We start from the raw sequence: 25,235 nt of genomic DNA on the forward strand, positions 1-25,235 counted from the left end.
ATTTACCTTTGGTCTTCCAGCTCATCAGCACAACAAAAGATACAGAGATAATATCTGCCCCAAAGCTTAATGGAAATGCATTCCCATTTCAGAAGAAGGCTGACAAATGTCAGGGGCACAGAATTTTGCTGTGTTGCCTTTTCTGTTTTTAACCAGCTCACATCCCTGTTTACCTCAATGTGACGCACATTCCTCCTGCTTAGCTCCACTGATCTGGAAACCAAAGGCTCCTTCAAGAAGAAATAAATTGTTCCTGTGGCAATGCCAAGGGGCTGATTTAATATAGTTTGGAGAGTTCTCAATTCAATTTCACACCCACCGATTGAGCTAAAAGAAAAATCCACACTTTACATTTCCTCTTTATAGGAGCACTGTTATTTTACTGTATCATCAGCCACAGCTTTTCTGAGCACACCATATTTGAAGTACTCCAGTTCCAGATGCTGTATGAGCTCCCTGAAATGCTGGAAGTGCTCTTTCAAACCAGCTGGCAAAGTGCACATTCTAAGACCAGATCCATTAATTTCAACCCCAGTGCTGGGGAGTGTTCTGTAGAGACATCATTCTTTGTTCCCTGAAAAGCTACATTTGATTCCAGTGCTGGCTACCATTATTGTGCAACATCACATAATAGTTGTCTTTTTTTTTTTTTTCCTCTTTTGCATTGTATTTGGCAGTGGGGAAAAATTCAGAACCTGAGGAGATTTGTGGAAGATTTAATGCATTTTTTTTTTCCGAATAGCAGCCTTACATTTTAGCTTGCGAATGGTAAAAACAATGTTAAAAACAAACATGTGAAGAAAACATTCAGACTGTTCTGAAAAAACAGCCTATTTTTGTTTGCTTTAAGATTTCAAACAATAATTGAGTAGATAATGTATGTAGTGAACTCCAAGGGGCTCATCTGCATTGGATTTAAGAATGTTCAATACCAGCTATCACTTTTGTCTTGTTCCTGTTGTTAAGCCCAACAATTAATTGGTAGCAAAAGGAACAAATTACTGTGTATATGTTTCTAAAGTTCTTATTATCTTAATTTAACACACAAAATAAGGAAGAAAAACAACTTTAATTAGTTTTTACTGAAAGCTGCTACATTTATGTTAATAAGGATTGTTCCAAGAGCAGATCTCTGCAGTAAAACAGTTGGTGCTGAGGACTTTCTGATCAGGTGCCACGGACTGAATGCCCATTAGCAGTTGGAACATATCAGGCACACTGCTAGATATGAATTTCATCTGAAAGGCATCCAGTTCATGAACTGCTCTGTGATGTGAACGAAAAGCACAGTTAATGAAGAGCAACAGGAAAGCTGCCTCATGAGAATGCCCAGCTCAGACTCAAAATGCTAATGCAGACACAAGCCCATATCTCCCATAAATATAGCTGGCACTCCAGGAGAAGCAAAAAAACCAACTTCACAACCACACTGAAATGTTAGAGACAATAATAAATAAGGGACTCATGGTCAAACCTAGGATTGAAATTATTTACTATAAGAAGTTGCATGAAAATTATTCGTATTCACAGAATTGTAGAATGATTTGGGTTGGAAGGGATCATAAAGCTCACCTAAGTTCCAAGCCCCTGCCTTGGGCAGGGACACCTTCCACTCTCCCAGATTGCTCCAAGCCCTGTCCCACCTGGCTTTGGACACTTCCAGGGATGGGGCAGCCTGTGCCAGGGCCTCACCACACTCACGTCAAAGAATTTCTTCCTATTAACTGTACAAACTTTTGATATTGTAAGAAAAGCTACATAAATATCCATCTTATTATGCCACTATTTTTCACTGATCTTTGGCAACTACAATTTCATCTCCTCAAGCCTTCTGAGGCCACCCCACTGTCCTGTTTGTGTGGTGACACTGAGGCCAGGACAGACTCACAGTCACAGTGGGAAACCAAAGGCTCACAGGAAACCATGAAAACCAGAGTTTCCATAACTCATTCTGAATCACTTCACTTCTACACAATCCCCCATTGGAGTATAGAAACCTCAGCCTCTTAAAAATCTGTTACTGAGGCTGTGGAAGTGTCATGGGACACCTCTGCTGCTGTGATGCAGAATCAGGATGTCAGTGTGCAAAATGCTAAAGGCAAGAATGAACTACAATAGAGGCAACACCAAGAGCTGAGAAACTGTGTCTTATTTATAGTCTTGGAAATGCAACATTGTAAAACAACCATAAAATGCACACTACTTATTCCCTGACACTGTCAACCCAGTTAAACTACAAAAATAAACAAGAACAAGCCATGGGACAGTTTAAACAAATAAAATGTTTGCATTGCCCATTCCTGATTTACTGTTTTGCCTACAGTGATCAACATTTATAGCATTTCAGCTGTTCTCATCAGTCATAGGGAATGCTTTCTTCCTCTTCTCTTTTCTAACACTGCAAACTGCATGAAGAGGACTAAAAATATAGTTTCAACTTGTCTGGATTTGGAAAGGACACTGACAATTTTGAAAGTGACTATGAAGCAAAAAAAAAAAAAAAAACAAAAAAAAAAACAAGTAGAAGAGCAGAACAGAATCTACTATCATGCAGCTCCATAAATGTTACTTAACTGATGAAAAAAGATACAAGGGAAACTCCTGACCCACCAGTGCACATCCTCTCATCATCATCATCATCCTCTCTCTACTTCCTCTGCAGCCCATAGTCAGTGACCCCTCAGTCATAACCAGCAGCACTGTGACCACTGTCTAACGCTGCTTGTGCTGTTTGACTGTTCCTTGCTCTTCCCAGTCTGTCCCAACCATCTGTCATTCCCAGTCTTACACTTCATTTGCAAATTACTTGAGCAGGTCTGTTGTCTGTACATCTGAGCAGCTCCTAGGAGCTGCAGCCTCTGAGACTGGAGGCCCTTTGTACAATGAAGATAAACCAAGGATGGGAATACGTTGCCTCCAGTTCAAGTGTCTGAGTGGAGTCTTTAGCAAACCTACATCAACTACAAGTAAATGGTGCTTCAGAATTAATGGCATAAACAAAATTATCAGAGATAAACATTTAAGGAAGTGATAAAAAGAAAACTAAAGAAAAAATCATCACTGGGCTAAAAGAGAAGGAAATGCCCTGTTTACAAATGTGACAAATTGAGGAATATTGATATCACATTAATGTATATCATGTATGTCTTTGGCTGGACTGAAAACAATGAGTGCAGGAGGTGAGGGAGGGGATTCTGCCCCTCTACTGCATCCAGCACTAGAGACCCAACTGCAAAAAGGACATGGACCTCATGGAGCAGGTCAAGAGGAGTGGACACATGGACATGATCAGAGGAATGGAGCACATCTCCTTCTGTAGTTTGTCAACGAAAATCCATGTTCATTGTCAGTTCTTTAAGCACATTTTCTTTTTAACCTAATTTGTTCCTTGTAGTTCTTCCTTCACTAATTGTTTATAAGAGAACAATTGCACTTGATGCATATATTTGAGCAGATTATATTATATACATATGTATATATGTATATATAATTCTTTAGCTAAAATAGTTTAAAAAAATATACTAACTACATGTAACAGTCTGCTCCTCCTAACTTCAAACAGCGGAACTTCCACAGACTAAAATGTTTATGTTCATACACTACTTTGAAAGAGTTATAAAAGACTGAGTTTCTCATTCTCCCCCATCCACTGATTTGGTGCTCTCAGAGGAGGCTCAAATGAGCTATCATCTGCTCATAATTCCTCTTAATGCTGTTATCAGTCTGAAAAGTTTTACTGTGAATTTGACTTTGCAGATCACGGCAGAAAATGGATGGAAAGCATCTGCATAAACAGAGATGATACACTCTTGCCTCCATGCTGCTTCTAGATTGTCACTGGAACCCCCAGTTCAGTACTGACCTATCAAAAAACTGAAGATGCTTCCCAGTTTGAATAAACTTCAGTGGGGAAAAAAAAGTGCTTGAAATATTTTTACACTTGGAGAGGCTGCTTTCTTCCTCATCAGAGGTCCCAGCCTTCAATGGATGCCAGGATATGAAGCTGCACAGATGCTGAAATAACAAAGGAACACCACACAGTGGTTTACCTGCCTACTGAAAAATATTTAAACAGCATAATTTAATTTCCAGTATACACCACAATGCTTAGTTCACCTCTAGAACTTTATAGTGTTATAGTACCTCATGACATCAAGAATTTAGCACATATCAGAAAACCGGGCTTGTGCAGGCCAGGAAAGAGGATTTGTGCTTAGTAAACAGATTCCAGCACCCAAAAAAGGCTGAGATGACACATACAGGTTCTGTACTGGGTACAGAAGGGCAGAAAAAGAAGCAGAGGTTTCCATCCAAGTCCACAGCCACTAGTACCATCCATTTCCAGACAGGACACAGGGAATTTCAGTCTTACAGTGATATAATTGTTTTATTAGGCAGATGGAAGGAACCCCAGGGTGAAAAAGCAAATATTCCTGACCAAACTGCTCCCATGTCATTTTTCAACCAACTGGAAAATTTCCAGTTGGCACGAATTCTGTTTAGAAGCAAGAATTGGAAAGTAGACTAATCCTATCTTAGAGCTAAAACTAGCACTGCTCTTCATCAAAATCATTTTCATTTCCTGATGTGAAAAATATATCAGTAACAGCATGATATTAAAAAGATACTGGACTGGGATTATGAAACTGAAGCTGCTGTCCTCAGATCCAGAGCAATTGGTGAGAAGGAGCAAGCCCTGTGACTGGCAAGCAGACTGGCAACAAATGGAGATTTTTCTTCTTTTTATGAACATGTTTTTTACAAATAAGTAGGACACAAAAATAATCAGCATCCCATAGTTGCTTGCCCTGTGGCACTGTTTCACACTGGCTCTGTGTCACATTTGCCTTGCAAATGCCCTTGTGCCAGGCTGGAATATTGGGAGACAGACATGTAGAACCAGAGAATGTCCAGAGCTGGAAGAGATCCACAAGGATGATCGAAGTCCAACTCCTGGCCCTGCACAGGACATCCTAACAATCCCACCCTGTGCCTGAGAGCATTTTCCAAACACTCCTTGAGCTCTGTCAGCCTTGAGGCTGTGACCATTCCCTGGGAAGCCCACTCAATGCCCAATCACCCTCTGGAGAATCCAATCTAAGTCTCCCATGCCACAGTGCAGACTCAAGGAGTCTGGCTTTGAGGTCAAGGAGAATTTTTTGGTGCAAATAGATTCTAAATGACAGAAGAAGAAGTGGGATGCCAAATCTGGTGGAAGCAGTCAATCAAAATAATGGGAAGCCACCTGTTCATTGTGGAGGTTACATTGTCAGAGTTCAGAGAGTGTCACAGACCACTCAGCCTGATGCAGGGACTGTGCCTGGATCCAGCTGCACATGATTGCACTGCACAAGCAGCATCAGTTGCAGCCCAAGAACAGAATTTACACTTTCAAACTGAATTGCAAATTGTGTATTTGATCAGTATAGGATACTAGCATTTAATTAAGAAGGGCAAATTATCAACTAAAAGTGAACACATTCATGCTCAGCATAGTCCAGACTTTCTCCAAGGGATACTCAAACCAGAAACACAGTAGAACTGGATTTGCTACATATAAACTCCAAATTTAATGGAAAATATTAGGAGGAAATAAACCAATGAGGGTATCTTTATACAAGTAAGTTGTCTCAACCAAAAGAGGTCAGGTTTAGATTTGGTATCAGGAAGGAATTCCTCTGTGAGAATGGTGAGGCCCTGGCACAGGGTGGCCAGTGAAGCTGTGGATGCCCCATCCCTGGAAGTGTTCAAGGCCAGGTCGGATGGGGCTCAGAGCAACCTTGTCTACAGAAGGTGTCCCTGCCCATGGCAGGGGGTGGGACTGGGTAATCCTTAAGGTCCCTTGCAACCCAAACCAGTCTATGATTCTGTAATCTTACGATTATAAAATAGAGTAGTTAAATACATACCAATCTGCAGCATTATCATCCATACCTCACTTTACACACAAGTGTACATTCCCATTACATCATCATTTTACCATACTTATACCAATTACTTATTCCCAAAGTCAATTCCCCTTATCCAAGACCTTTTCTTTATACAATTGTTACTGTCCTTTGCTCTGCTTCTACTTCACTATACAATACATAAACCATAAAACTGTATAAAAGTTAAAGCTTAAGCAGGAATTTTACACTAACACAATGACATGAAAAATATTCTACACTGTCTTCTAGGATGCAGCACATGTTGAGTAGACTCTTGTTTTGTGACTGCTACTATATGCCAAGCTCCTTCCCCTATCCCAAAAAACATCACCATTTTGGAAGTTAGGATTGTGGGCAACAGGCTTACATCACGACAGTTTTTCCACAGTGTCAGTCTAATAATTTGCTACAAAGGTATGAAGCAGACAGCTAAACATATCTCCTCTTTATTCACTTACTTAAAAAAATCAGGCAAAAAGGCATCTCCAAAGCCTCTAAAATTTTAAGTACGCCAGTAATTTACTTCTGTCTAACATAAGGAGGATACTAATTTCTGCTATGGCCCAGCATTTGGCTTTGCTCCCAGCTGTCTTGATTAATAAAAATTTTTTTTAGCACAACAACTCTCAGATTCTGGTTCAAGGACTGGCAGCCGCCTGCAGAAAGCTGGCTGGTCACACAGCCCTGCAGTTTCTCTCATGGAATCAGCTGTTTCTAAAGATAAAGGTACTACTTTTCACACATCAGTGCTTTTCTTAGGCTCTGTAAACAAGGTAGAAACATGAAATTTCCTTTCTAGACAAGAAAATGCGCATCTAAAAAGTTTAACCAGTCTCACCAGAGCCAAACAGCACAGCTGCAACAGCAAACTTGGGCTAGAGCACCTCACCTGTAAGAAAAGACTCAGAGACTTGGGGTTGTCCAGCCTGCAGAAGAGAAGGCTTCAGGAGTTCTGAGCTTTATGGCAGCCTTGGGATACTTAAAGAGGATATGCAAGAAAGATGGAGAGAGACTTTTACCAAGGCCTGTAGTAACAGACAAGGAGCAATGAGTTTAAACTAAAGAGGGAAGGTTAAGACTGGATCTAAAGTAGAAATTCTTTCCTGGAAGTGTTCAAGGCCAGGTTGGATGGGCTTGGAGCAACCTGGGATAGTGGGAGGTGTCCCTGCACATGGCAGGGGTTGGAACTGGATGATATTTGAAGGTCCCTTCTAACCCAAACCATTCAGTGAATGGTTTGTTTTGCTTACAGAAGTGTGATACTGCTGTTAATTATCCACTGCCATTCACTAGAACTCAAGAGATTTGCATCACACAACTGTTTAGTTATATGAATGTCTTTATATAGCTGTGAGTTTGTTTTATTTTTTTTGCACTAAATTTCATCCTGCTGTTTAACCAAGGGTTGTTCAGAATTTTGACCCTGCCCTACCAGGACAGTGTCATTTACACTTTTTTGGAGGTTTTTCCCTTTTGACTAGTGTCATTTTTCTCAACCTGATTTCAGGAAGGAACATGTGAGCTCATCTACTTAAATGGTTTCACCATTTGAGAATAAACTGGTTCTGGTTTAGACATTCTGTAAACAACTATGCACCTACCTCATGGAAATTATATCTGGAGTGTAGATTACTTACAGAAATTACTTGAACAATGTGAAAGCTTTAGTCAAAATACCTATACTCCACATCTCCTTTATCCCACTAATCCCACTGCCCTGTCAAACAAGGAAGGCACATTGATTTGACATGGTCTACACAGCCCAACCCTAAGTACTTCCAAAGTACTTCCAAACTTATTTCCAAAATTCAAATCAGATAAAAAAACCTGTAACTGTCCAGGTCTTTCTCCTCTCCCTCTTTTAAACAAAAATGTTGTTTTTTATTATCTCCCATCCTCAGCAGTCTCTTTGTAACCAATGAATTCTTAAAGATAATTTCAAATAGTAAAGAATTATTTCAGCTGCATCCTAAAGGACACTTAGGTAGTTTTAGCAGATCCTGTACACTTTAAATCTGTCTCAACCCTGCATTTTAGCAGTTTTTCTCTGCTCTGGCCACTATGAGGGTTGTTATTTCTATTAATTTAGGTAATTATCTGTGCTATTATATAACATAAATGAAACTGGTCACACCATAATCCTCTCCACATTATGTATCTTGCTATTCATGGATTTACACATTGTTTTCCTCTTAATTTTTAGATATCACAAGACTTCCCTTGTTCTTATTTCAAACCTCTGATAATGGAAACTTATTTTGTGATTTTGCACACTCAATTTTCACGTTACATATAAACCCTCAAACTGCTCTAAAGCAAAAGGAGTATCTGATCTAGCCCTAACAGTCTCTCATTATATGTCCCATCTGTCATTTGCATCAGGATAGATAATCTCCATTATGCATTCAAAAGTGCCTCCTTAGCTGCTAATTCTCATGTTCTTCTTGGTCTCTCAGATAATCTTTTTAGGAGACACTATTTACCAGCTCCATAAGGTCACTGAAAATTACTTTCAGACAAATTATTTTCCTCTGACTTCAGACTTTATTTCAAAAGCTAACTTCAAAACATTTTTCACCAACAGTACTTCCCATTACTAATTTTTTCAATTGCTAAAATCAAAACTGAAAATCAAATAAAATTACCTACCTCCATTTGCTGAAAAAAAACCACACACAGAACAGTCTCATAATTTGATACATGTCTTACCATATCGCCTACTGTTTGGATATTTTCAGCAGTTTAAAAATTACTGTTATTTGTTTCTAGTATCATCTACCACACTGAACAAAAATAACAGGGGAAAACACAAAATTCCTTTCTTGCAGGAGTATGAAGCAGAAAGACAGAGGAGGAGGGAATAAAATATAAAAAAAGATAATATATTTGATTTTTTTATAAGGTTTCTGAAGTATTTTCTGTCCCATGCATGCATATGTAGCTTAGTCTAGTCATGTTCAATCATTTAATTCCTTGTGAGACATTTAACAACAGAAAGTTTTGAGGAAGGAGCCAAAAGGAGAGATGCAGCAGCCCAGAGTACTCATTCACAAAAGGATTTTGTTACCTGGACGTGGGATGGAAGCCTGTGGAAGATGCTTCCAGTAAAGCAGAAAGCTGTCAAGATAAATTTAACTGAGGTTTCAATGATGCTTAACACCTGCTTGATGAAAACTTTGTCACAAAATCCTCCCTTTTTTAGACTACGAATGGGTTTTTCCAGTATCTTGTATCATCTTCTGCCCTTAAATCATTCCACTACAGAGCAAGAAGTCAAAGTCATCTGTTCTCACCTGGTCTTCCATTATTACTCTCATTTTCATGAGCTCTCCTTCCATCCCAACCCCCCTGCTGCTGTCACCCCCCCAGACACCACTCCTGCCACCACCTGCCACAAACTGCCCCAGCCTCCACAGGAGTTTTCCCCACTCTTGGTCTTTCCCAACAGAGGGACTTCATCAGAGTGACTTCCCTGCTCCCAATCCCCATGCTCCCCTTCCTCATTTCAGCCACATTTTGAATAACCAACTGATTTCCTCCTCCCTCAGCTCAGAACAGTTCCACCTATGGTCTGCCCCTTGGCAATATTTGCTTCCCTTAAAAAAATGTTCTTCTCTGAGAGAGAAAGGCAATTTCTGCTGGTGGGTTGCTTTTGGTTTTGTTTTTGTATCAGCAGTAGGAAATAAAACAATAATCCTCCAAACAAAACAAAATATACACCACCCCCTCCACAACCAACATTTGTTCTGTGGTTAAAACAAATTTCTCAGTATAGGTCTAATTATTCAGACAATTCAAAAGTTTTTATTCTTAGTGGTTTAGTTATTGCATTTCTCTAAGAAATATGGACAAGTAGCCAAAATGAACCTTATCACTGGACATGAAGATACACAGCAAAGAATGATGAAACTTGAGATTGATAATGTTTGAGTAAAATTTCTACAGCAAATAAAACAATCATCTTATCTCCTCCATATATGGAATTCCTTTTATTGAGAGAATTAGCTGGTTTTTTACCATTATTTGTTTATCTGCCTCACACCAGCACGCTTGACCTACATGAATAAAAGGAAAAGTGAGATTTCAACAAAGTGGCTTCTCTCTGGCTGTGCAGCAGAAGTCCTGCCCTATGATTCAGCTCTCTGGATGCCTCCACCTTTTAATGGCAAACATAGCCCTCACTGCAACAGACGAAGCAGAGAGATACTTCTGTAAGTAACAAACTGAGCTGCAGAAATTCCCCTCAACAGCTGCCTGTTGCTACTGCTTGGAGCTCAACAGGTTCATTTGGTTTCTCAGCTCATGGACTATTATTTCAACAGGTGGAACTACCTGGTGCTGCAAAATTGGAGGCTCTTCCATGCTCCTGATAAATATGAAGCCATCCTGTAAGATAAAGTCAGTCTTTCTGTCTGCCAGAATCTAATGCGGATTCTGAGAAGCAGCATGTTTGGGCTAACTAAAAACAAAACAACACCACACACCCCAACAAATGCAAACCACAAAAAAACCCACCAAAAATCAACCAAAATCAGCTACTAACTCAGCAAAGCTCCTTGATCTCTGGAAAATGCCTAGAGCTCAATAACATTTGAGACTGAACATCTACAGAACACGATTAATAAAAACAAGAATTATTAATTACACCAGCTCTGCATGCCAAATCCAGTCTCCTAATCAGAGAACTTACTTACTTATTTCCTGGTTCCTCAGTTTTCCATCTGCAAATGAGAGCACTTGGAACATTTTATCTACAACCTCACTTTGAAGTTTTCCAGCAACTCCAGGTGTACAGAAGAGAAGGTGCCATGGAGATGCCGTGAGAAGGCAGTCTGTGCTTCCAGGAATGGACATGCACAAAGCAGAAATCAGCCAGAATCCTGGATGGAAAACACAGGCTGGAGCCAAACCCGATGGCTGCCTGTGCTTTTTAGAAGAAATGCCAGTAAGGAAAAGGGAGAACTCTCCCCTGGGGGAACCTTTAATTCTGTTGGCCTTTAGAAGGAGAAGGTGCTTATTGAAAATTATATTAATGGGGGAAATCCTCAGGAAAAGCTCATGCACACAATGCTGGCACCACTATAATACGTGCATGGAAAACACAGTCTCCCAACAAGTGGCCACTGACTGGAGGCTTTGCTTGGCCGGTTTCTGGCCCTTGGCAGCCTGTGTGTTAGCCAAGTGTTTGACAAACTGTGGTACAATTTCCTCAGAGTCTTTTTACCAGGGAAGAATTCTCTGCTCAAGTCCACATTGTCACGGTTGTTTGCACTCTAGCATATGATTAGGCAGCATCTTCCAAAGCAAACAGGCTGTTTAGCACTTGAATGATCAAAATTGAGTAGATTATTTAAGGCCTCTGGTAGAATCAACCCTAGAAAATATTAAAGGAAGACTTCTGCAAACACAAAATATGTGCATTAGTCTATGAGAAAAAAAAAATATTCTAAATTACTAAGAAATTACTAAAGATACATAAAAGGTTGGTGCAGACCTCTGCCTCAAAACCTGCAATACTGCTCAGTATCAAATCTTAGTCATGCTAAGCAGCAGCAAACAGCATCAGTAAAATTTGAGACAAAAGAGCACAGGAGATACACAGCACCTTCAGAGGAAAATTAAACTGGATCACTACAGACCTGAAAATAATGTGTCCTTGATAATTTTGTTATTTTGAGAAAAGAAAGAACTTGGGTACTTTATCTCTCTAGGTTCTTCTGAGAATGTTATTTTTTTTCAAAAATTTTAATTTCATTTTAATTTAAGTAATTATTTAATGAAAAATCAGTATCACACTTGTATCCATATTACAAGTATGTCAATCTATATCGATCAATTCTTCAAATCTGCTTAAGAAAATCACCATCTCTTCAGTGCTCCTCAGCCAGCCTGGGCCATTTGTCAGTAGAACTACAAGGTCCATCTTACCTTATTACCTGCATTGGATTAATTCTGCACCTTCTACCAACACATTCTAGATGTTACTTATTTTCATTTGACAAATTACTCATTGTCTCTAGTTCTCCTTATGAAAGTGAAATATCTTCATGTGACTTCCAGCACAAAGGAGAATCAGAGAGAATACAAAGCCCTCTGACTTGCTTTGCTGTTCCCTGTTAGCATTAAAAAGGTGAAGAAGGAGAAGCAGAGGGTTTGCCAAATTCAGAGGTGAGTAAACACCTGCAGCTGCCACCGACCTCTGGTGGAATAGCAGCATCCCCTTCTTCTGAGGTAAGGGAAAAGCAAGGACAAGTAAGTGACGATCAGTCTAAAGAGCGTATTATGAACTTCAGACTTACCATTCTAGCATTTCTTTGGGAACTCTTCTAAAGAATCCAGCTGCCTTCATACAAGGGTGTTAGAAGGACAGGCAAAGCTCAATCTGTGACTGGAACTGGCTGCACAAACCCCAGCTTTGCTGTCAGGATCTCTCTGTGCTGACCCTGAAGCCAAGAGCAGGGTCAGTGTCCTGGAAACAGCACTACAGCATTTGGTAAGCTCCTCTCCATTACTTGCTCCAGATGAACACAGACAGTAAGCAGATATCCAAAGACACACACATCTATTTCTCCAGCAGAACTCTTGGACTGTGCAGATTTCACAGACTCAACCATATTTGCAATTATAAAGAACTACAAACTACTGAAAATACCAAGAGAAGTCACAGAGCAGGCCTTTTATCCATCAGGGTATTTTTGGCAGTCATGCTGTCATTGGTTTCCTCCTTATAGCCTGTCTGTGAATCTTATGACTGTGCAACAGACTCTTCCCACGGATCAAGCTCACATGGCTGAGAAGGATGTAAAGACAGAAACCCAGAAACTCTCCCAGCAAGTCATGCTTCCTGCCACTGGACAGCTACCACCATCCAAAGGGGCAGCAACACTTCTCTCCCTTTCCTCCGTTTTCTTCACTTGACTCTGACCTTAGAGCACGTAAACTTTAAACCTCAGAACATCTCTGTGAATAAGCCACTTAGACAAGTGGAGAATTGAAGTGAAGAGCAAAAACCACAAGCATCAAGTGTGCTGTTGCCCTTTAGACTTCAGAAGTTTAGACTTCTAAACCTCTCAAAGGCAACTGCAGGACAGCGACTGAACCTCCAATGCATCCATCCTGAACAACTCTCATTAGCAGGGTGCTCACTGGAGCATCTGAACTGAGTAATGAGTTTACAGATTGACAGAGATCCTGCTGCAATGGGGATTAATCCTCCAAAGCAACAGTCCAAACAGTTAAACTATTTCTACTATTTCCCTTTGCTGCCTGGCTCATGTCCACATTGGGTCTTTACCCTGTGTTAAGATAATGGCCCCATCCATACTACATTACTGTCTTCAGTATGCGATCCATCTGCATCAGTATTTCTCCTCTCTTACAGTAGTGCCAAGCTGCCCCAGTCCTACCTTGTTTCTGAGTGGAATGGTCTGTGTGAACAAAAATGAGGAGAGAATATGTAGAATTAATAATTTAACAACCCACTGCTTAAAGTAAGAAATACAAGTTTAAATTCTCTTCCACTGTTTCGGTGATGTCTGGAATTCCTCTATTAGAAATAAACAAGATATTCATTAACTAATTGTTTATGTAACAAAGATCATTACATGAAATTATCATCTAGAGGCACTGAAAGAAATCTTAATTATCCAGGTGAACTTCAAAGCAGAACTGCACTTCGTGATTTCTCTGGTTGCCTTCTCAACTCCTCTAGTTCCTGATCTACAGTCAGTAGCATGTTGATTAGCCTGACCCAATTTTTGGATTAGAAAAGACAACTCAAAGCAGCAGCTGATCAGAAGCAAAGGGCTTGCTGGATGGGTTCATGGGTGCCAAACCCACAGTGTCAGTGCTGCCACTGCCAAGGTACCCATATAAGCCTCTGTTTATTGAAAGGATGAGTAGCTCCAAATGCAGCAAATAAAAGCTTTGCCTTCAGTACTAAATAACTGCTCCCCTGTTCCAGAGGCCAAATGGAAACAGAGTGCTTCCAAGCCTGACTGCCAGATGCTAAAAGCATGCCTACAGAATAAGGTCTCCTCTAGAGGTTGAAAAGCAGCAATGAGCTGGAGAGCTACTTCTGCTCCAAATCCTGTGCCCAAAGCCAGCTTTGTGTAAGAATTCCCCAGCTCTGAGAGACCGATGCTCTCGAGAAGTAGCAACTTCCAGGACTCCACGTGGCCATCGGCTGTGGGAACTGCTGCTCCAGAGCCCCAGGCTCTGCTACTGCAGTCCTGGCAGGTCCCTCACACACACAGCCTGCAGCTGTGGTCAGAGTGCTGCAAAGTGCAAAGCAACGGCTCCATGTTGCCAGCATCCTTCTCCCAAATCTCACAGAACAATGGCTCAGTAACACCAACATCCTTCTCCCAGACCTCATGGGAGAACAATGGCTCAGTACAACCACTATTCTTTTCCCAAGCCTCATGTCAGCTCTAAACCTAACTGAAATAAAAGTGAGATAAGCTCTAAGTATATACTAAACCCTGAACACAACCCTTTTTGACATCAGAGAACAATTCTACAGGACTAACAGCTCATCTTAGCAAATCTCACCAAGCACCACATGTATTCTAAGATCTTCAATATCTGTTCTACCACTGTGGGAACATTCCCTTCAGACAGGGAGAAGGTTCCCTGCAATAAAACCTTCTATCAGAGAAGGGACAATAGCCTGGATTTCAGTTGTCAATGCTACCTGTGCCTTCAAGCTGACCCACAGAAGGGCTGGGCAGAGGGGTACTCACAGGGTAGGTGGAGAAGACAGGAATTCTGTGCTTGCTTTTGCTCTTCAACTTCCACATCCATCTCTTCTCAGCAACAGCCTCCTTCCTTTTTTAACCCTAAATCTGTTCCCCATCCTATCAAAGTCAACATAAACTTCTCTATGCTGTGATCATACTGTCACCAAAAAAACCTCACTTTGAAGTGAACCCTTCTGCATTAAAAAAAGGCCATACTGGGCTTTTTTCCCCTGCAATTCTCCTGGAAATGAGCAAAGAGCAGTAGGTATCTCCAGCTTTAAATTATCAGCAGCAGTGAGACTTTCACAAAGAGGATGCCCACACTGCAGGTTGCTGCATGGGGAACCCAGCATGAGCACAGAGCTGGCCACAGCCTCCACAACAGAGGTTGGGGACAAGGCCACGGAAAGGAGCCTGCAGTGAGGTGTGGGTCACGGAGCACACGCTGCTCACAGCCTCTAAGCCAGGCAACTTCAAAGTAGACTTTGTGTTTCTAAGCTGCAGTGCAGTCTGCAGTGCAGTCCCCACTGTAAATATACCCAAAGTCTCTGCAATCAACATTTTAATTCAAACATAAGGGGGAAAAAAGCAAAACAGGGAAGTTTTAACCAAAGTAAACAAGGTACAGAAAGTCCAAGTAACACAAAAGGGTTACAATTCCTGTAATGTCTCTGCAACCCTTTTCTCTTATCTAATATTCCTGGCCCACACTTTATAGATGCTGCAGCTTAAATCAGGCTAATCTAAGTCTTACCTAAGTCAGTGAAATGCTTTCTGCTGATTTATGTTAGTCAACATTTTGCTTTTGCATTGATACTGACATATAAGTAGCATGAGGATACCAGAAGCTCACTACAACTTTTATTTATTGAATGGTCTTACATCAAACATGGATCAGATACTACAGACCCCTGTACAAGATCATATCAATGCAGGTGTAAATCCTACATGGTAAAAGAAAATGCTTTCTAGTAAAAAGAAAAGAGAAAAGAAAAGAGAAAAAAAATAATAAGCAGATAAACAGTTTACTACTTCAAAATAATACAAGAAACATGTCCCAGTGCAGGCAAGAATCATCACCTGAATCATTCCTCTGAATTACTCACTTTTACATCTCTAAATTCACTATTAAACTGTTAGAAAAAAGCTTCTTAAATTAGGAAAAATCTCTTGGCGCCAACACAAAAGCATCTGTATAAAGTATAAATGATCTCATACACAATAACAAACTAAAAGAAAATAAAAATCATCAGAGCCTCTTGCAAATCAAAGTAGTTTTATTTCCAGTGGCTTCAATGTTTGACTCAGAACCAAATAGAACAGAGGTTCAAAATTTCACCTCCAATTTGTAAATCCCTTTTACCCTGCTTCAGTCTTTCAATACTAAGAACCTTCAGATTAGAAACTAATTTTGTCTGTACCTTTGTCCTTTATAAACTGCTGAATATCATTGCATTACATCTATGAGCTCTTTCAGATGATCTGTGAGAAGCATACTTATAATTCCTCTTTCAAACTCAATTTGCAGTGATTTTCTTGCAGTAATATGCGAATAAATGAAAAAGATAATTGATTTCAACAGTAAGCAATTACACACAATGACTTTTCTACAGCAGTTATCTAATTAAGAGACTATGAGCCCTGCATATCAAGCCTTAGACTTAAGCATTCTTTTTCAGGTATGCATATGATATGCAAGATAACTTTTTGTGTTCAGTTACACTGAAGATGCACAAAGATACTTACTACAAACTTTTAACCCTTCATAAAAAAATTATGTTTGCATATTTGATTTGAATGTGAAGGAAAGAAACAGCTACTGTTTAACTGAATAAAGATATCTGAAGGTTATCAACATCAATAAATAACACTTATGGCAAGGCTGATTTAAGAAGTGACACTGGACTAAAAATAACTTGACAAAATCAACAATGAAAGATTTTTTACGAATATGAAACATGCATATGCACAGATGTCAGTTATATAACCCATTTCTTACATCATTAAAGAGTAAACACCAGGCTATTGTTTCAGCTTATCAAAACACAGTAAAAAGCAGGCACATTTCCTTTCCCGTATTTCTCTCCCCTAATTAAGAGATTTTTTTTTTTTAAACTGCGTGTCTTTTACCATCGCAGCAGAATCTCATTTGCCCCCTTATTGTCAATTGCTACATACAAATGCCTATTGCTCCCAAAGGCTTTTCTAAGAAGCAACAAAAGGATTCCAGGCGCATACCTTAACCTCTTGGCTGGCAAAAACCTCCACATCAACCCCACAGGCAACCAGAGTGGAAACATCACAGTCCATGCTACGGGCTGGCATCCCCCGCCTTTGTACAGAGTTAGGCAAGCTCAGAGTGACAAACGAAGGAAGAAAACAACAAAAGAATAATAATAATAAAAATAAATCTTCAGTACTGCAATTGAACAGTCCAAGATTCAGCTTCAGCGCTGGCAATGCCTGCAAGCTTCCAACACGAGCTCTGTGCACTTAAAGTGAGTTGCTGGTTGCCTGTCCCCTGTACACCCACCAACTGAGCAGGCACAGCATAGTAACAGCGCTATTCCATCTCTCATGGCAATGACATCACCACAAAGACTGACATAAGCTAAATCTATTTTTTCAACCCTTTTATCTCTAGGCAGCACAGTGGATCAAACTGAACATGATTATGTGCTAAATCTGAACTCGGACTAAATCAATTCAAGCAGCGTTCACTGTCAACTGAGTCATAGCTGTTGTTTCAGCTGAGTGCTTATGGTGGCAAAAAAAAAAAAAAAAAAAAAAAAAAAAAAAAGGAAAAGAGATCGCCTGACACTGAAAGCTCCACTCTGAGCGTAAATTAACCCACCATTAAAGCCACTAAGCTCAAGGTAAGATTTGTTACCTTATTGTACTTTAAAATCTACAGCAGAGCGCTAATAAAAAAACACCTCAAATCAACAAAATCTCAGCACTCGGCTTTTAATAGCTCAAAGTCCTCTTTTTTAATAAAGCACACCCTATAACCCCACACATGAGATTAGAGAACATCTTGTCCTGTCATCAGCAGTGATCAACACACTGCAAATTTGATGCCAGTGCTTTGCATCCACGTTGCACTGTGACTCATCCCCAGGAAGATCAGAGGCATGTCTGTGTGTGATTTGGAAGTCAATACCCCTTCAAAGAACAGAACATTAACATTTCCTTGAAATTAGGACTTCACACTAGGCAACCTTTACACCACCCATTCCAAGGGTTAACCTTCACAAATGCAACCGTGTTCAACAAAAGAAACAAGCAGAAGTGAAGATGCTTTACACCTGCTGACTCAGTGATCCATTTACTCTTTGCAATTTTTATCATTTTTTTTAGTGATAGAAATAAAATATCTGTATGTCTGGTACTTCTAAAGTGATCTTTATCCCAGACTAGCACCATTATTTTTCCTGTACCGTTTCATTCTTGTGATCCATAAATTACTATTAATTGTTGTAGGCCCAGAATTGGCATTTATGGATATGTCAGATTAATAAGGTCAATTAAATATTTAAGTACTAATATGAACCTAAGAACAGCTCATGGCTCACTGTAAGGGACTTCTCTACTTGCCTCCACTCCACTCACAGATAAACTCCTAATTATACTAATATTAGGTGTAAGGAGGAAATTCTTTACTGTGAGAGGGCAGTGACATTAGATGCTAAGACAGATAAGCCAACATCTCTTATCAGAATATTCTTTTCCAAGTTCTATTAAACAATTTTCCCACTTTTCAACTTGCATTTATAGCAAACTCCCCAGCAGTAATCACAAACTAAGATCCAAAACCAGGACTAAAACATATACCAGCACTAAATATTTTACAAACACAGACTACACAGACCAACAGAAATGGATAGGGCAGCAGAAGGCAGAAAATGAATCAATATTGCTTGTCATGATTATCAATTGCTTTGTGCACTGGTCACTTAATCACTGTCAAGATTTTTCATAAACCACAGGAAACAACTTTTTAGAAAGAATTAGAAGTTAACATTTTTGTGAGTGTTTACAGGACCTTTTATTCATATATTTGAATATAATATGTATGTGGTAACAAGAGAAAAAAAAAGCCATAAGGGCCTGACTGAAGTTGTATGCAGACAGCAATGGAAAAATCATAGCATCAGAAGAGTGAGAAGCCAGTAAGTGCTATCAAAGAGCTGGGAGGAAACACTGAAAGCAAAGATGAGTCATGTGTCCAAGTCTTATGAAAGTGATGGTTTAACAGTGATGGACCAACAGGATGAAAACAAAACAAGCGTTTGGAAAAGGAAAAGATCAAGAATCAGATGACGATGGTCTCTAAGGTCCATAAAGAGTGAGAGTGATGCTTGGCCTGAGTGTGGTTTCACAGCAGTGAGGGAAAAAAGATCTTACATTATAGAACTACACCGGATAGTTCTGGAATTACTTTTTTTCCTTCCTTCTCTAAAAACTGTCACCTATCAATTTCAATAGCCTTAATCTCGTTATGAAGACTGGAGCCTGATGTGCAAACTGACCTGTTCAACTTTGTGGTTATTCCTGCACTTCCAGTGATCATCTCCTTTCAAAAGGGAATCACTACAATTTTTCCACTCCATCTGAATAAGGAAACCTTACTGAGATCACAATTACTTTAATTTCTTACTTCTTCTTGCCTATTCCAAACTATAACCTAATTTTTCCCCTTAAAAACACTCTAGCTTACTAGGGTATTTTAGTGAGTTCTTTACAAAGATAATCTAGTTAAGTTTTGCCTCCTGAAAACAAAGATTACCTAACAGAAGAACTCTACAAAGCTTTTGAGTACTCAAACTAATGTCTTTCAATATATGCCATAATCTATTTGTTACTGCTCACTTCTCATTTGAAATCAAGACACATTCCTATGTGAATGTTTTTTTTCAGGGCACTCTACAATTCCTTATAGTCTCACCTAATTTAATGAAAATTTTATTACTGAACGCTTTAAAAATGGTTAATATTGACTTATTTCTCCAGTTCAGGAGACTTGCTTTTTATTCAAATTTAAAGAAAAAGCATTTAAATTTCTTTTAAAAATTTCTTAACTCTGTCTCTAGAGGGTCTTGCTAAATTCAGTTCACCAAACTCTCAAGAAAAAATGAAGCCATGTTTCATGCATATTTTAAAATATAATATTTAATAAATAGAAATTGATATAGACAGACCTGCACCTTAACATCATACTGATACTCATTCAGTAGGTTCTCCAGATCACTAACTGGTAGCAGTATGTAACTCTACCGTCATCCCTCACCAATTTTATATGGGGTTTAAGACCATGACCATAAATTCTGAGAACAGAAAGTGGAGAGTTTTGAACAGTTATTCAGAAGCTTCTTAATTTGTTTCAATGTTTGTCCATAGTAACAGTTGTACATGGAATTTAAGGGGAACTACTCACTACCTGTGAATATCTCAGGGGGTTGAATTTAGGAGCAGTTCAGGCTCATTTGTAAAATTAGGCTGAGCGTGGAAATACCAAGTTTTCACAGTTATATGCACAGGCATCAGACAGGTTCTAGAACTCAGAGCAATATTCCAGGTTATTGTTCCTTCACAAGCACCACAGTAATGCCATAGCATCACTAGACTCTGATGATTAACAGTTGGTGATCAGGTCTTACATTTTCACCAGTTTTACATTTTCATTTCCTCAACCAGAAGGAAAATAAAAGCCATGTCGTTCCAGCCAGCAATCTTGCATTCTGGATCTGTACAGTTCCTGGGACAACTAAGCCTTTACTCCTGTGTGTGGAGTTGTTTTCCTTCCGTAGTTCCACCTCTGTCTCAGCTTAACACGTATGAGCAGCACCACAGATTTAAGATTTTCATGCACAACTCTCCAGTCATTAAAACAACTGCTGCAAAATCTTGAACCTCCTTTTGCAAGCAAACTAGTACTGATTTAGCCTTAGGAAAACTTCACTGGCTCTGGACCTCAAAGTAACATCAGATGTGTGGTAACCAAAACCAGCAACTAAATTCAGTTCCTGACTTACTGCTCTCTGGATGAAGCTTGGACTTGTTACCACTGGTACTACATAAGTTATTCCTGCAGCAGCTCTGCTTGCAGGTGCAAACCGTACTAAGTCAATGGACAAATCCAGAAAAATAAAAAGGAGGTCTCCATCAATGACCCTGTGAGGGCTGAATGGAATGCTGGGAATGGGTTCACATGATGGTTGATTGAAGTGCTTTCAATGATGTGCATCTCTATTGATCTCATTCAGCCTACTCCACAAGTAAACAGCATTTAAACCATGCTCCTACCTGTCAGTAGGAACATACTTTTACAATTATCTCATTTTTAACGGCATTATGAATGATAAATACTTTCAAAACCACATAAAAATTTAGAAATGTAAGAGACAGACCTGAAAAAAAAAATCCAGAAAAAGAAGACAATTCTTCCAATTTCTTTGTCTGCAGCAGAACATAAGAAAGGCCAACCACAAACATTCTTCAGAAGCAAAGTTAGTTCCTTCAGAGGTGTTTCACAAGGACATAAAGAAAATGGAACACTGAAGACTGGGTAGGGTTCAGCTCACCCATAGAAAAATATTTATTTTTCCTCCTGACAGTGAGCATTGCCTTATACTAAGGTCAATTAGCCTTAGTATATTCCATTATACATGGAATATTATATACAGGGATATACTATTCCTATAGTATATATTCCTAGATACTATTTTCTTCAAAAGAATGTAAGCACCAGACAAATCCAGCCAGAGGAACACACCAGCAAACAGAATGGTCATCAAACTGCATGGAAATATATACTTTAAATAGAACATTTAACTATCATTTGCAGTAAATAAGGAACACTGAACTATCCAACACTTACAAACCCACTGATTTTCCCATGATGAGTCTGACCCCCAAGCTAAGGTTTCTACAAATACCAAACGGACATCAATTGTGGCAAAAAAAAAGGACTCCAATTCACCCCTTCTCAGAGTAAATAATCATTCCTATGAAGATTTTTTAAAGACACAGAACTTTGACCAGACAAGAAAAATTTAATTAAACTTAGAATAATCCTAAATCATTAAGTTCCTCATACATGCAGAGAGTTTTGATCTTAGAAAATGCTTTGGCTGGCTTTGTTTTTAGGAAAGGTAACTTTTCTGTATTTTAAATGATATTTTGCTTTTCTGTAAGCAATAACTTTCTGTTAGTCATGCTTCTAGGTCTCGGAATCTGAGGGTATCCAAGAAAATAAAACAAATCATCACGATTATGAAGGATTTCTCCCTCTTTAATACAGATAACACCAACAACTCAAAGGCGTGCACATGATGGGAGAATATTTCAGTGACTGCACAAACAACTGTGTCAGTCAGGCAGCATCACTCCCCTGTCTCATTCAGCTACACACAAGCTGCAACTGTGAGTCAGAGCTGCTCAATTATTTTAATGTGGCTGTACCATTCATAGTCCTTTGCTTCCAAGTAAATTCAGGGAGGTGTGAGGGGGTGGAAATCTGTGCATGTGTCTTCTGTCAACTCAGAATGGTTACAAATCCTTTTCTGTGCCAGATCCATGCAGGAAAACAACTATTAGGGTCCCAAATTGAAAGCCCCTCTCTCTGGTAAAATGAACTGCTGCAGTTCAGGAGTCAGGACATCCTTGATTCACCTGGTGAACCCATGACCACCTACAGAATACATAACACACACATGAATCCCTGGCAACAGAAGATCATAACCCTGCAGTGTAAGCTGAAACTATTTGCAGCCTAGCTAGGATCATTGATAAATTGCACACATTTCAAATTAAGAGAACTAAACATAGATCCCCACATGCTGGTATACATACTGCCAGTATAAGCAACTGATTTGGGAATTAATTTCATGGTTCCAGCATGGATAGCTAATGCAATGAGAGATGCCTAAGGGCATCCAAGACACACATACAGGCTTGACAAACGTGATCCAGGACCTCTGGAAGATTCCTCTCTGAACCATCAGCCAGAGGCCCCAAGAGGTTCTGTAAGATATTTAAATTAGCACTTATTCGGGCAACTGTTCAACGCACCCCCTGATCAATGCACTCTATGGACTATTAGAGTGGGATTTTGCTGATCCATCACTTGCTGTGTAGTTTAGGATGGGCTGAATTTCTCTCCAGCCTCTGACTGCTAATGAGATTTCCAGAAACTACAACAGAAACATAAGCATCTAGCACATATGTACATATGTATAAACTGATGCTGCAATATAAGTGCTAATCTTGAAGTGAATCCTACACATAAAGTTATCACTGTGCCTCCATTTCTCCACCAACAAGATAGGAATAGTAATACCTGGTCTGTCAACACATCCAGTATTAATGAGCACATGTAAAACTGATTTTTATGCTGTCTTTAATTCTATAAAAGTGATAATGACTGAAGATTACAAAATAGGTGAAGTCCTTACACATGTTTATTCTTGCAGTACTTGAAAACAGGATTAAAACCAGGTCCTGTAAGGGTTCTGTACAAGATTCACATGCACAGAGGATGACAGGCCAGTGCACTGACAGCTGAAGGAAACTGAAATCCCAAGCATCTCCCTTAGTTCCCAATGGGAAGATGGAGGTGCTCAGGGGCTGTCACAGGAACAAGACACTGAAGAAATGGGTTCAATTCTTCACAAGAACTACCTTTGTGACCTTGGATGAAGAGCATGCAGGAACACACATTCAGAATGGCTCAGAGCTGTGGTTTTTATTTAGATTTTATGTGTAAGCTGGACAGCACAAGGACTCTCCATTACTATCTGTTATTTAATGGATGATGCCAGTTGGAATAGGTCTGTAATGTTCCTGCCTAAAACTGTGATTTGCAGTTATCCACGAGCTCTGTTAACAGCTTCAAAATGTATTTTTAAATCATTTCCATTTACCCTTACTCATCTCAGACTAGCAAGGGTATTTAACATGCCTGTATGTTTTCCCTGTCATTTCAAACGCTTCATCACAGCAAAATGCCCTTGAAAGAAGAGCCTGGAATACCAATGCTCACTGCTGTGAGAGACCAACCTTATCTCTCAACTGCAGCTCTGCACAGGACACGCAGGTGAGAGATTTAATGGCTGTGCTGAGAGAAAACAGCGTTTACTGCCAAGCCAGCAAAAGCAGCCCAGTTCAAAAGGAACAACAAAAAAAAAAAAAAAAAAGAGAGAGAGAGAGAGGGGGAAAAAAGTCCACTGTCAAACAACATGCAGTCAGACAGCAAATAATGAAGCAATGAGTAATAGATTTCTTACATAATTTATATTTTATCCTGATATTATAGGGTGGGATTTATTTTGCTGCAACACTTTAAAACAAATAGTATCTTCTGTTAATCCCCAGATTAAACTGCAGACAAAAAAAAAGGTGTTGATACTTAAAATCTGCCATATACAAATATTACTTCTTGTCTTCATTAAAGATGATACTGCTGTCAATTTTGATAAATCCTCTATTATTTTTTTATTTACATTCAAAAGACAGATAGAGATCAGATACAAAGAGATCTAAAAGTAAGGTATAAAGAATCCAATGGCTCTGAAGTGAAGTAAGAATACTGTTAAGGAAGTATTTTTCCCCTAGAGCATGAACATGATGACCAGGAGAAAAACAAAATTAAAAAAAGAAAACTGAGTAATTCTAATTTATTAGTGCAGTTGTAATGTATTTTAAAAATTCATTTATCCTAGTTTCTCCTTACAGGACTGATTTCATAACAGAACAAAGAGACTACAATGGGCCATTTAAGAGCCTGTATCGTATCTGCAGACAGATCAGATGTAGTTTCCCCCTTTTCCCCTCCCTAAAACCCACATTTATTTTCCTAACTAGAACTCAAGAGAGTCTTTCACTGACCCAGCCCAGGAAAGGACCAGAACCAGTTTCATTCCTATGTTTTGAGCTCTCAGTTTATCCAGTATCTCCATATTTCTTATGAAGTGTGAAACAGCTCTAAAGAGACATCAGGAAAAATAAAATAATTAAGAAATTGAAGCAGAACTAGTTCCTCTAAAGGCATTTCATATGAGGTATCAGCGTGGTTTCAGAAGGTAGGTATTTAAAACAATTCCAAACCATTTAGTTATTCTTATGTTGGTCTACTCTCTAATAAAAGAGCTTGACACTGCATTGTCAACGTTAAATTGACAGTAATTAAATAGCAAATACATTAAAGGACAAGTGAGTGACACAAAACTGATCTGATTTCAAAGCAACTGATCTATATTTAAACAATCAGCTTCCTTCTGAAACATGGACAACAAACCCAAATGCATGATATTCCCCAAAGCATCTTCCAGTAGTAGAACATTTCCATACAAAAATTCCAGCTCATTCTACTTTTGATAGGAAAGTAGGAAAGGAAACAAGGTTTAGAAAAGCCAAAGGTAGAAGGGGAGACTGGGTCCAACTAACTTACAGCAAGTTCAGCTGTTACTTTAGAACAGGGTTTATTTATAGGTTGGTTATTTGGTTGGGTTTTTTGTTTTGTTTTACTTTAAGCAATTCAGTTTTAATCAGAAGCCCCTGTCAA

At 39.3% G+C, this 25,235-nt stretch overlaps 1 protein-coding gene across 2 annotated transcripts in view; it reads right to left on the reverse strand.

Annotated features, from left to right (window-relative positions):
- Nucleotides 1–25,235, reverse strand: part of RCAN2 (regulator of calcineurin 2) — a 70,602-nt gene that overhangs the window by 19,197 nt on the left and 26,170 nt on the right. Inside the window, exon 1 of one of the 2 annotated variants that reach the window (XM_062488414.1) lies at nt 16,910–16,996. The exons of the other annotated variant lie outside the window; for it this stretch is intronic. Coding sequence (XP_062344398.1) covers nt 16,910–16,996 — 87 coding nt within the window. Of the gene's footprint in view, nt 1–16,909; nt 16,997–25,235 lie in introns of those variants that run through there. 2 annotated transcript variants of the gene reach the window in all.

This window comes from Cinclus cinclus, chromosome 3, assembly GCF_963662255.1.
Source record: "Cinclus cinclus chromosome 3, bCinCin1.1, whole genome shotgun sequence".
NCBI classification, from domain to species: Eukaryota; Metazoa; Chordata; class Aves; order Passeriformes; family Cinclidae; genus Cinclus; species Cinclus cinclus.